Source organism: Vulpes lagopus, chromosome 2, assembly GCF_018345385.1.
Source record: "Vulpes lagopus strain Blue_001 chromosome 2, ASM1834538v1, whole genome shotgun sequence".
Lineage (NCBI taxonomy): Eukaryota > Metazoa > Chordata > Mammalia > Carnivora > Canidae > Vulpes > Vulpes lagopus.
This window is the reverse complement of record NC_054825.1, coordinates 173682109-173695017: the sequence shown is the minus strand read 5'-3', so window position 1 is coordinate 173695017 and position 12909 is coordinate 173682109. Positions and strand designations below refer to the sequence as shown.

At 60.7% G+C, this 12909-nt stretch overlaps 1 protein-coding gene across 1 annotated transcript; it reads right to left on the bottom strand.

Moving 5' to 3' along the window:
* Positions 1-634: 634 nt before the first annotated feature.
* On the bottom strand, positions 635-12536 carry ATP4A (ATPase H+/K+ transporting subunit alpha). Its single transcript, XM_041734715.1, has 22 exons — positions 12525-12536; positions 12291-12431; positions 12148-12207; positions 11586-11789; positions 10496-10609; positions 9986-10238; positions 9472-9740; positions 8661-8859; positions 8244-8353; positions 8029-8163; positions 7414-7606; positions 6479-6654; positions 5272-5408; positions 5044-5194; positions 4780-4948; positions 4534-4688; positions 3473-3596; positions 2982-3127; positions 1809-1942; positions 1347-1448; positions 1166-1257; positions 635-974 (listed from the first exon to the last, which is right to left on the bottom strand). The coding sequence occupies exons 1-22, from the start codon at positions 12534-12536 to the stop codon at positions 946-948; spliced, it is 3105 nt and encodes a 1034-aa protein (XP_041590649.1). The 3' UTR covers positions 635-945.
* Between the last annotated feature and the right edge of the window lie 373 nt (positions 12537-12909).

Sequence of the window (12909 nt, the reverse complement as noted above, 5' to 3'; positions counted from 1 at the left end):
GGTGAGGAGGGGGAGAAGCCTGGGGTCCCATCACAGAGGCGCATGCTGAGGAAGGGGTGGGGTGTGCGGAGGTAGGGGGAGTGTCAAGGCAGTTGCCAGCAGCTGGAGAGATGGGTGTGAGGGGAGGACTTGGGACTTCAGCCTCCAGAGTCGGCCCCACCGAAGCAGCAGCAGAGAGTGAGCAAGTGGAACCAAGTGAGATACCCGTGAGGGGGGAGGCAGCGTGCGGGGCTGCTAGAGGTAGGAGAGATCTTGACACCCTGAGGGGAGAAGGCGAGCACGCGGCAGGGAGAGAGCCCAGAGGTGGAGTCTAGGCAAGGGGACTGGCGACAGCACCGCTCCTGGGTGACCGTGGCCCAGTCCAGCACGACCGTAAGCACAGTCACCACAGTCACCGTAGGCAAAGGAATGGGAGCTCAGTCCCCTGAGGGACGCTTCCCCCCGAGTACCTAGGATGCACTGGGCTGTGCTCCAGGAGCCCCGAGACACAGGCCTGCACAGATAGCTCCTGAGCCCGAGGACTGCGAGGTCAAAGGGCATCAGGGAAAACCCCTCAGGACAGCACCCGGCACCAAACAAAGGCGTCATCAGTGTAGCTGGTTTATTACTATCACGCGGCACAGGTGTATATTGAAGCAGTACCCCGGGGAGCCCTCTGGGCACCCCGAGTGCAGACCGGCCTCACAGGAACAGCCAGCGCCCCACCCCTGCCAACACCCCCGCTCCCCACTCTTCGGACCAGGACCTGGCCCAGGGACCGCCCTGACGGGGTGGGCTCTCTGTGGATGGGGAAGGGGAGTGGGGAGGGCCCTCCAAGGTCGGGGCGCCGTGGGCTGCAGGAGCTGACACAGGTGCCAGGGCTCCTGGTCGCTTCGATGTTCCAGTGGCGGCCTAGCGGGTCCCATGCCCCCCACCTCTGCTGCGGGGGGTGCAGGGATGGTCCCTCTAATAGTAGAGCTCCTGATCCCACCAGCCTGGGAGAGAGAGAAAGGGGACTCAGTGCTGGGGGGTTGTGGGTCAGGGCCTGGGCACCAGGGGCTCAGAGGTATGGATCAATGGAGGCTTGATATGGAGGGTCAAGGGCTCGGAGGTCAAAGGTCAGGGCAGGTGTTCTGAGGCTGTTCCAGCCCCCACCCCACTCCAGGCGCCCAGTCTCCACACTCACTCCCTGGGCAACAGCGAACTCCAAGTTTCCGAATCTCATCATAGACGAAGATGAGGAGGCCAAAGGGCATGGGCACCAGCCACCACTGGTACCTGAAGGCACAGGCAAGGTGGCAAGGTGAAGGCTACCCTCGAGTCTGTCCCTGTGCCCGTCCCTCTACTCACAGCTCCCAGCCCCTCACCGAATGGGCATGAAGTTGAAGATGTTGGGCATTCCGGGGCAGTAGCACAGGAAGCAGCCGATGCAGACCTGGAACACGATGGCGATCACCAGGATCCTGTTCCTGCGGGTGGGCAGGGTGGGACAGGCTCAGACTGGCGGGTTTAGGACAAAGACAGGCCATGAGGAGCTGGGGACCAGATGGGAGCAGGGTGCTGGGTCAAGGGAGGTCAGATGTCCTCATCAGCAGGGAGATGCTTCAACAGTGGACGTGGGGCCTGTCACACCCCCCATTTGGTGGCCGGGACGGAGGGGCCGGGTGGGGGGCACGTGGTGGGAGCTAGGGGCCAGCTGCAGAGGAGGAACGGTAGTGCCTGGCGGCTGGCACATGCACACATGGGGGCTGCCGTCGGCTGGCGGCAGTGAGCCCCAGTCAGGAGCTGGAGCCAGGGCTGGGGCGGGGGTGGAGGGCAGCTGGGGACACCTGAAGAAGCCCTGCTGGAAGGCAGACAGGCGGCGTGTCTTGCGGATGAGGACGTCAGCGATCTGGCACATCTCGATGCTGATGAAGAACACGGTGTAGCAGGTGTACTGCTGGTACAGGCGCTGCCCGAACGTCTGCGGGCCAGAGGGGGACGAAAGCAGCCTGAGCCCAGACGGAGAGCCTCTGCAGCCAGCCAGGCCCTCGGGGGCCCGGGGGCCACGAACCCCTCACATACGCCATCTGCCAGGCATGCAGGACCCGGGAATGCGGGGCCTGGAAATCTTGGCCCTGCAGCAATTAGATGTCAACACCGGGCCTGCTTCCATGCTGAGGAGGGATCTGGCGTTTCCCGCACAGCCACAAGGCACCTGCGGAAAGGGAGTCGGACTCCTAGGGCAGAATTTGCAAAGTCCACCGGCTCCAGGGCCCGGGCAGATGGCAAAAATGAGAGGAGTGGGCCAGAGGGGCCTTTGTGGGGCGAGGCCCATGCCCCATTTAAAAGGAGCAACCACTATTCAGGCCATTTCCTCAACGTGACGGTTTATAATACCTAATTGCGAGGAACACTCGCTATGCTTCAGGTCCCAAGGGTTTCACATGTTTTGTCGCTCTGAATCCCCCCAGTCACCCTGGGAGGAAGACCGGTGCTGCCCAAACCTCAGTATCCCCAGAATCCTCAGAAGGGCCAGCTAAACACAGACTTCCAGGCCCCACCCAGGTGGGGACTGAGGACTTGCACTTCGAACAAGTTCCCAGGTGATGCTGCTGGTCTCAGGACCGCACTCTGAAGGCGCCAAAGCAGACAGCATCTCAACTTATAGATGGGGAAACTGAGGCACGGAGAGGCAACGCTACTAGCCCAGGGCCACACAGCTCGTGACGGATAGTGGCAGACCATGAATCTAGGCAGCCTGGCTCCGACGTCCACATACTTAACTGTGACAGGAAGTGTTTAAGGGGAATATCCTGACCAGTCAGAGTAACAGAATCGGGCGGTGGTTCCACCCTGGAGATGATGTGCTTCTGCCGGGCAGGGAGGGCACCGTCTGCAGCAGGAGTTTGGAGCTGAGGTGGCGGTGGGACAGGCCCCAGGATGGGCAGAGTCTGGGTATCTGGGATGCTCCGGTTAAGTCACATGTGGACGATGGGGGATGGGGTGGGGCAGGGGCTCACCCACTCCTGGCCGTAGCTGTCCTGCAGATCCTGTAGGTGGTGGTTCTCCCAGTACGGCCGCAGCCCCACACACAGCAACGGGAACCAGCCCTCCTGGGCCATGGCCGTGAAGTAGTCCGTGAAGCCAGCAAATGACTGGATGGCACCTGGGAGAGAGGCAAGGTGACATGGGGAGACAGAGATGGAGACATACACAGGACCGTGGAGAGAGAGAAGGACATGGAAGGACAGGGACACACAGAGAGAAGGTCAAGGACACAGATACTGAGTGACGGACACAGAGAGACACAGAGACAAGGATCCCAAGAGAGATCAATAGGGATGCAAGAGACAAGGCACAGAGAGACAGAGACACACCCAGAGACAGGGCCAGAGACAAAGAAGGGACACGGAGAGCATGGCAGACACGGACTCGGAGAACAGCCACCCAGGATCAAATGCCGACCCCAGGATCCAGAACAAGCCAGGGCCCTGGCCCCAAGGGCGCTCACCGATCTGGAAGTAGGAGTAGGCAGCCAGGGGCTCGTTGACCAACCGGTCTCGCTTTGGGTTCCGTGGGCGCAGATGCATGATGTCACTCTCCGCCTTCTCATATGCCAGGGACACCGACGGGAACTGGCCAGGGGCGGAGGGAGCCAGGGTTAAACGTTTGCCTGTCCCCTAGGGACTGGGGTCCCCCCCTTCCCCCAGCAGTCCCCTCACTCCCCCCCATGAACAGAGACAGCACTGAGGTCAGGAGGCAGGTGACCACGCAGGCACACCTGCCCGGACAGCACGGACTGCCACGCCCAGCCCACATCTGTGTCCACACCTGACCTGCTGTCCGTCTCCATCAGAACAGCTGCACTTACCTCTCCTACCCCCACCCTCTCCCCCTCCCTCCCTCTCCCTCCTGTTTTTCTGTCCCTATCTCTGGTCTCTTTCTCTGTGACTATCTCTGCTTTTCCGTCCCGTGTCCTGTCTCTCCCTGCCACTACCTCTGCATCTGTCTCCGTGCCCACGTCCTCCCTATCCCCCACCCCACCTGTTTGCCACTGCCCAGTGGCAGCGGAGTGTCCTGGTCAAGAGCAGAGGCTCTGGGGCACCTGACCACCTGGGTTCGAATCCCAGCATGTCATTGATTAAGTTGTGTGACCCGGGACAAGCCGCTCACCCTGTCTGTGCCTCAGTTAGCTCATCAGCAAGATGGGGATGATAAATAAAGCCCCTCCCACAGAGTGTTTATGAGGACAAAATTCAATAAATTAATTTTTACTTAATTTTTTTACTTAAATTACCACACCTGGCCCAGAGAAGGTACTAGGTGAGTGTGCTGAATAAAAAAGTCAACGTGGCCATGCATCTGGCTGCATTTATGCCTGTGTCTGTGGTTCTTTTTCTGTCTGTCTGTCTGCCTTGGGGCCTGACAGCATTTATCCATCCGAGCCTGCTGAGGGAGGTCTGTCTGTGATCGATATGTGCGTGTGCTAATGCCTCTGTTGGTCTGAGGGTCCTTATCCAAGTCCATCTGTCTATGCCGACCCGAGTGTCCACGTCGGGGCCGGGGACTCACAATGTCGGTGCAGAGCTCTATGAAGAGGATGGTGATGCACCCGAGGGGCAGGGGCACGCTGACGGTGATGTAGATGAGGTAGGGCGTCAGCTCGGGGATGTTCTTGGTCAGCGTGTAGGCGATGGACTTTTTCAGGTTATCGAAGATCAGCCGGCCTGTGGGGGCACAGCAGGCACCTCAGCCTCCTCGCTGCGCACCTCCGGCTGTGCCCACACTGCCGCCCCCAGGCCCCGACCCGGCTCGGACCCTGCTCCACGCCTGTCACGATGGAGGCAAAGTTGTCATCCAGCAGGATCATGTCCGCTGCATTTTTGGCAGCGTCCGAGCCGGCAATGCCCATGGCCACGCCGATGTCGGCCTTCTTCAGGGCTGGGGAGTCGTTCACCCCATCCCCGGTCACGGCCACGATGGCACCCTGCAGGGAGGGGGTGTGTGGGGGGGGTTGCTCGATGAGAGACCAGCCCAGGGCCGGCCAGGCCCACTCCCCCGCCTTCCTCAGCGGAGTCGTACCAGTCGCTGGCAGCTCTCCACAATCACCAGCTTCTGCTGGGGACTGGTACGAGCAAACACCATCTCGGGGTGAGTCCGCAGCGCCTCCACCAGCTCGGACGGGTCCATGTCCTTCAGCTGCATGCCATTGATGACGCAGGCGCGGGCATCCCTGGGAAGGGAGGCGGCCGGTGTATCAGCCTGCGGGGCGTGGGAGGAACCGGGGGTGGGGGGGCAGCAGGGGCTTACTTCCTATTAACTTGGTCCACGGGCACCCGGAGGCGGGCGGCGATGTCCTCCACTGTCTCGCTGCCCTCCGAAATGATGCCCACACTGGCTGCAATGGCCTTGGCCGTGATGGGGTGATCACCCGTCACCATGATCACCTGTTGGGGAGGGGACCCGCAGCCCCTTGATGCCTTCAGAGCAGCCCACTCTCCCCGTCCACCTCACTGGACGTCTACTGATAGACTCGCTCACTTATTCAACCACCGTGTGCTTGGGAAAGGTCAGGGACAAAGCATGGAAACGTCTGTCCTCAGGGGGCTGAAACTCTAGGGAGGGAGATGGCCAATGCACAAAACAAAGGGATAGATGACACCGCATGTGAGGAGGGTGGGAAATTAAGCTGAGTAAGGGGAATGGCAAATGTTGGGTGGGAAAGGTTGAGAAGGTGACATCTGAGCAAAGGTCTGAAAGAGGTGAGAGAACTGGTAAAGCTGAGAGGAGAGTGTGTTCCTGGCGACGGGAACAGCCGACGTTAAAGACCCTGAGGTGTGAACATGCCTGCACTGTTGGAGGAGCAGCGGGAAGGCCAGCATGAGAGGTGAGGGGCTAAGGAACAAGCGTAGAAAGGTAACAGGGCTGGGCTCTTATAGGCCTTAGAGACCATGGGGAGGACAGGGGTGTTGCTTGCCCAGCCTTGGCTCCCCAACTCTTGATTTGTCTTTCAGGAACCATACCCCTCCCCCAGAGTTGAAGCGAGGTCTCTGGCCAAGAATGGGCAAGTAAGCCCAGCCCTGGCCAACCAAGGTATCCCACCCCCCAGCCACAGTGACTGGTTCAGAGAAGAACATGTGATCCAATCCGGGACAATGGCAAAAGAGGCCCTCTTCTTTCTGTAGGGTAGCTAAACAGGTGGGATGTAGGTTGGAGTTTCTGGGGGTGGTCAGCTTTCTCCACCAAAATGGAGGGACTGCTTGAGAATAAAAGCCACCAGAGAGAAAAACAGAACCGAGACATGGAGAAAGGCAAATTCCTAACGACAATGAACTCCTAGATCCAGCTATACCTGAGCTGGCACTACATCTCCCCAGACCTTTTCAGTTTCATGAATCCATGCATTCCTCTTTTGGTTCAAACCACTTTCAGGTAGTTCCCTGTCACCGGGTTCCTCACCCCCAGATACTGTGGTCCTCTGCTCTCACCCCCGCTCGTCCTCTCCCTGGCTGCATACCCGGATGCCTGCCGTGCGGCACTTGAGCACAGCATCAGGGACGGTGGCCCGAGGCGGGTCTATCATGGATACAAGTCCCGCAAAGCACAGGCCACTAGTTGGGAAGTTCATGGCCTCCACATCGAAGGCATAGCCAGGCGGGTAGTCCTTCTCACTCAGGTACAGCTGACAGAAACCTGGTCAGAAAACAGGGAAGTCAGAGAGGAGCCCTGGGCAGACCCTTGCCTCGCAAAGCCAAGTTGCGAGTAAAATAACCAGGCCCCTCACACCAAGCACCTGGGGATGCCTGACCCTGCGCTGAACCCTTCACATGACGTGAGTCTGTCCTCACAACCAACCTGTGAGGCTATTAGCAACCTCGTGCTGCAGACAAGAAAACTGAGGTCTAGAGAGGGGGCATTTCTTGCCAGCAGTCCTACAGCAAGTGAGATGAAAGATCCAAAACGGAACCACAGGTCTGTGCCTTCCAGGGTAGCAGCAGGGGCTAAGGAAGTTTAGGAGTCAGGACAAAATGTTCAGGGAGGTCAGAGGTCAGGACAAGACAAGGGGAGTCTTGAGGTGAGTTAGGGACCTGGTAAGGTCAAAGGGTCAAGAGGAGGACATTGCAAGGTGGAAGTAAAAGCGATGGCAGGTCAATGTTGGGGCAAGAGCTGGGAAAACCCAAGGGATGTCAAGTCAGGATAGGGAAGGTCCCGGGGAGGACAGGCGGGGAAGGGCTGGGTCAAGGTAGACATCGAGGATGGACAGGGGTGAGGCCTGAGACAGGCAGGGAAAGTCAAGGGTGAGTGTGTGCACTGGGCAGGTAGCTACCAGCCAGCAAGGGAAGGGTCATGGTCAGGGCTGGGCCGTCAGGCTGGGCAGGGTCTGCGCCAGCTCCTCCTCGCCCTCCGGTTCACCGCGTACTGTGGGGGCTCCCGGAGCCCTGGGGGGCTCACCGAGCACGCGTTCCCCCAGGCCCCCCAGGCTAAGGTAGGCAGTCTGGAAGGCCTCCCGCCATTGCTCGTCCAGCGGCAGCTCCTGGCCCTTGATGAGGATGGAGCTACAGCGCTCCAGCACGCGCTCGGGGGCGCCCTTCATCACCAGCACGTGCCGGGGGTCGCGCGGGTCCTCCAGCGTGTGGATGGACAGCTGCGGGCGAGGAGGGGGCGGTGTTAGGGGCGAGGCCAAGGGGGCGGGGCACTGGGAAAAAGGGCGGGGCTGACGGCGTGGCCCGGCAGGTGCCAGGTAGAGGCTGAGGGTTAGGGGCGCGGTGAGGAGCCTGGGCGCTGGAATGGATAGAATTAGGGTCGCAGTTGGGCTGGGACTGGGGCTGGATTGCGGGCTGCCCCCAGGGAAGGCCTAAGAGGTGGCGGGAGGGACCCTCCAGGGAGGGACTGTGGGCGTGGCCTGACCGCAGGAGCGCTGTGGGCGGGGCGGGGTGTGGGTAGGGTTTGCCGAAGGAGGGGGCGGGAGTGAGAGAGAAGCCCCGCGGTTGGCCAGCCCTGGGTGGGGGTGGGCCCTGAGGTGGGCGGGCCCTCCCCGTGGGCGGGGCCGGGCGCGGCGGGGCTCACCTGGAACTTGTTGGTGGAGTTGAAGGGGATCTCGCAGACTTTGGGGAAGCGCTCGCGGTAGCCCATGGCGTTGCCGAGGGTCAGCTCCGAGAACTTGAGCAGCGCCGTCTCGGACGCGTCCCCGATCACTATGCGCTGGGAGCGGGGGCGGGTGTCAGGGGCGGGCCTGGCTGCACCAGGCTCCTGGGATCCCCCGGAGTCCCCCGGGCTCTCACCTTGGGCACCGGCACAGCGTCCTGGCCCGACTTGAAGGCCGCCCGGTTGCACAGGGTGAGCACGCGGCAAAGCGCCCGCCAGGTCTCCGAGGACTGGTCAAACGTCTGCCCTGGAGGCCAGGAGTCCAGGCTGGGGCCGCGAGGGGGTTCCGCGCGGCCCTCAGCCCCGGAGCAGCTCTCTCCCACACCGGAACCGAGCCCCTCCCTCTAGGTTCAGGACAGGGTCCCCTCTCAGACTGGGGTGGGACCCAAACCTCTCCTGCCAGGGCGGAGCCTTCTCTCCAGACCCAGTATTGAGTTTCCTAGGATACCCCACACCCAGGCGCTGCTCAGTCCTACAACTTCACACACCATCTCTGGTTGGGGACGGAGCCACCTACCAGATCCTGCCCCAGCCCCGTGTCCTCCCCCCCACACCTGACTGGTCTTCCGTGGTGTCAGCCGTGTGGATGTGGTTGTCGAACCAGAGATGGGACACAGTCATGCGGTTCTGAGTCAGGGTCCCTGTCTTGTCTGAGCAGATCACTGACGTGGAGCCCAGCGTCTCCACGGCTTCCAGGTTCTTGACTACACAGTTCTTGCTGGCCAGCCGCTTGGCCGTCAGGGACAAGCAGACCTGCCCGAAGGGGTGAGTAGCGTGGGTAAGGGGCCCAATCCTTGCTTCTAGTCCTCCTTCCCTTCTCTCACAGCGCGGGGAGCCTTTGCCCCAGCCAGGCGCTGCGTGCACAGCATTCCTCCGCCAAACCCCAGCTCTTCTTGCCTCAATGTTTCCAGTCTGTGCTTTCCACTTGGGATGCCTCCCCAGTCTGCCCGAAGGGAGCTAGGCCCCTCATTACGCGGCCCGAGCTGAGGTTCTCTAAGTTCTCCTATCAACACGACCAAACAGAGAAAACAAAACTCCTCTGAGCCGCCTCTGGAGCTGGTCTTCACTGGGTGCTGACTGCTGACGGCTGCCCACACTGGACCTCAGCCTCCTTGGGCCAAGGGTGCTGCCTGTCTACCTGGGAGTCCTCGGTGTCCAGTATAGGGTGTGGCCCAGAGTAGCCTTGGGGAGTGTTTGCTGAACGGATGGATAGCTGGAGAGGTGGGGGGTTGGGAGGATGGCTGATGGGAAAGTGTGTGTGTGGGGGGGGTGTAGACAGCCAGAGATGATGGAGGCATCCTGGGTGAATGGACGGACAGATGGACAAGCCTCTTAGCTATCTGCACTTCTGTCCCCCCCACTCACCGTGACAGTGGCCAGCAGCCCCTCGGGCACATAGGCTACCACGATGGCCATGAAGAAGACCATGGCCCGCAGGAAGGTGTAACCAATGCACATGGCCACCACAAAAAACGTGGCGCCGAAGAGGATGGCCAGGCCTGCGATGATGTCCACAAAATGTTCGATTTCAATAGCGATGGGGGTCTTCTCGTTTTCTACTCCCGAAGCCAGCGACGCAATGCGCCCGATGATGGTGCGGTCACCCGTGTTCACCACCAGGCCTTGTGCTGTGCCTACAGGGGGGCCAGAGGGCGCCTCAGGGCCAGGTGGGCAGCAGCAGGGGGTGTGCACAGGGTGTGAACTGAAGCAGTGCTGGGAGATGGGGGGCAGTGTGCCCTGAGAGCGGGCGGTCACGGGAGGCGGGGAGGCAGTGTGGCCCAGTACGCGGCAGAAGAGGGACAGGGGAGGCAGTCACGGGGGTGGGGGGGGTGTGGAGGCGGCGTGATTGTGGTGGGGGGCGGGCAGGGGTCTCACAGACCCTCAAGGCACATGGTGGAGAAGAAGGCGATGTTGCGCGTCTCCAGGGGGCTCTCGTGTGTACACTCGGGCGAGCGGGTCTGCGGCTCGGACTCTCCGGTCAGCGAGGAGTTGTCCACCTTGCAGCCCTGGGCCTGGAGGATCCTGATGTCGGCTGGCACTCGGTCCCCGCCTTTCATCTCCACCAGGTCGCCCACCACCAGCTGGTCTGCGTTGATCTGGAACTTGTCCCCGTCTCGGATCACAGTTGCTTGCTGTGGGGCAGGGGCACAGGGTTGAGGTCAGGGGGACCGGGGGCAGAGGTGGAGGTCACTGAGTGCAGGGGGACACTGAGGGGAGCCAAGGGGAAGCGTTGAGAACCTATGGGGCCAGCCGGGGCCACAGGTGAAGAGCAGGTTGGGCCCTGCGCGGGGAAGGGGGGGGCACACACATGCCAGGAGCCTCCCTGTGGCTGCCCCGCACCCCGGGCGCAGACCGTCAGGACCTGACGTGGTCGGGCTGCAGGACCCACCTGGGGCACCAGGTTCTTGAAGCTGGCGATGATGTTGGTGCTCTTAAATTCCTGGTAGTAGCCAAAGCAGCCGGTGACCACGACCACGGCGATGAGGGCCAGTGCCAGGTACAGCTGGGTGGAGGCGGGAGGGGGGCCAGGTTGATGAGAAGGGACGGAAGCTCCCTGCCCCATCCCGATGCTCCTGGGGTCACCCCCGTGGTTTTCCCTGCTCTACTAGAAAGCCACATGCACTGTTCCCTGTCACCCTATATCCCATATTCTCTGGGTCCTGGATCCTACAGTCCCCGTGGCCCCGAGTCCTATGACTTGTGCCCATGGCCCCGCGCTCGGTTTCCTGTGTCCGCATCTTGCACTCCACGTGTCCACTGTCCTTTGTCTCCTCATGTTCCCATGCCCTGTATTCCCCATGTTCCAAGTTTCATGTTCTGTGTTTTTGTAATCTATTTGCCACCCTCTGGGTGCCCTATGCTCAAAAGTGTGCCCTCGTGTCCCCATTTCCATGTTTCTGTGCTGTCGATCTTATGCTTCACATTCCGTGGACTCCACGATCATGTTCCAAAGTCCAAGTCCCTATGCCCAGGGTCTCTCCATGTCTCAGTACCTCTAGGTCCCCACCCTGTGTCACATGTCCTATGACTTTCAAAGCCCCATCCAATGCCACATGTTCCCAAGTCCCCGTGTCCCTCATTCTGACCTCCTGTCCCACATCTCAAATTCCTCTGTCTCTGGCTCTGTGCTTCATTGTCTGTTTTCTGTCTCTCCAGGCTCTGTGTCAAGTCTTGTGTCCCCTTTGTCCCTATGCCCTTGTGTCCCGTGTCTGAGTCCCATGTCCCCTGTGCCCTTGGTCTGTTCCATGTCCTCTGTTTCCCAGTCTCATATCTTAAGGATTGCATTTCTCTCTTTGCATCCCCACCTGTGTCCCCCATATCTGAGACACATTCTCCGTGTCCCCCATGATCTGTGTCATAGGGTCTGCATCCCCCCGTAACCCACATCTCCATCTTCCCACCCTGTGTCCCTCGCGTCCTGAGTCCATGCTCAGTGTCCTCTATCCTCCAGGTCCCCGTGACCCATATCTCCCACTCACATTGTCGTCGGTGGTGAGGTCACCCTCACTGGCCTGGATGGCAAAGGCAATGAGGCAGATGGCAGCAGCCACCCACATGAGGCACTGCAGACCACCTGCCAGCTGCCGGGCGAACTTGACATACTCAGGGGTACCACGCGGCGGCCTCAGGGCGTTGGGCCCGTCCCGCAGCAGCAGGTCTGCGGCCAGGCTGGCAGACAGGCCCTGGGGACAGGGCGGGTGGTCACGGTGGCCGCTAAGGGCTTTCCTCTCACCACACGCTCTCTGTGTCCTTCCCCCATCCCCCTCCACTGTCTGTCTTGTTCCTCCTCGGTTCTGTGTCCATCCTGGCCCCTGCCCTGCCCCCTGCCCTGTCCCCTGCCCTCCACTGTGTCTCTCTCATCTTTCTGCCCAGCTCTCTCTCCCCCTCTTGTCTGCTCTGTTTCTCTCTCTTACCTGTCTCCTTGTCTCTGTCTCTCTGCTTCTCCTGCTCCATCTCTACCCCCCCTCCGCCCCGTCCCCTTCTCTCTAATGCATTTCTCCCCCCCCCCTTCATGTGCCCCTTCCTCGGTGCCCAGCTCACCTTTGTCGCACTGGTCTGGTATTTCTGTTCCAGCTCAGCCACCGACAGCTGGTGGTCGTTCTGTGGAGGGCACAGGACACTCGCTGTCCAGCTCTCACAGGCCCCTACCGCCCCCCGCCCAGCTCCCCCAGCCCCATGCTCACGATCTCCATCTCCTTCTTCATGTTCTCCAGTTTCTCCTTCTTCTTGCCTCCTCCCTTGCCCGCCTTCTTCTTGCTCATCTTGGCTGCCATGTCCCCCCCAGGGCCAGGACCCAGCTCTACCGAGTACATCTCGTAATTCTCCTGCAGATGGAAGGAGGGGGAGGCATCAGACCCCACTGGAACTCCCGCCTCCGGCCTCCATCCCCCCAACCCCAGACTCTGGGCCCCACTCACTGCCTTCCCCATGGTGCCCGGTGCCGCCAACCCCCTTCGCCGAGACGGAGCCTGGGGTCTGGAACAGCCCTGATATACCCAGGGAGGGAGGAGGCGGAGCAAGCCTGGCCCCATGACAGCTGATTGTGGGGCTCCTTGGAGTGACCTCTAGGCCTAAGCAGCTCAGGCATTACCTGCGGGGCTGTCCCAACCTGCCCAGACCCATCTCCACCTGCAATGAGACCAGGGGTCCACTGAGTATGTCCATAGTAGTAACAACAAGAATAGCAAACATGTGGTGCTCACTATGTGGCAAGCACGGGGCTCAGGGCTTTCCCGTATTAACCAATGTAACCTCCCAGCAAGCCTCTGAGGCGAGTACTATTCTTACCTCCCCTACCGTAGT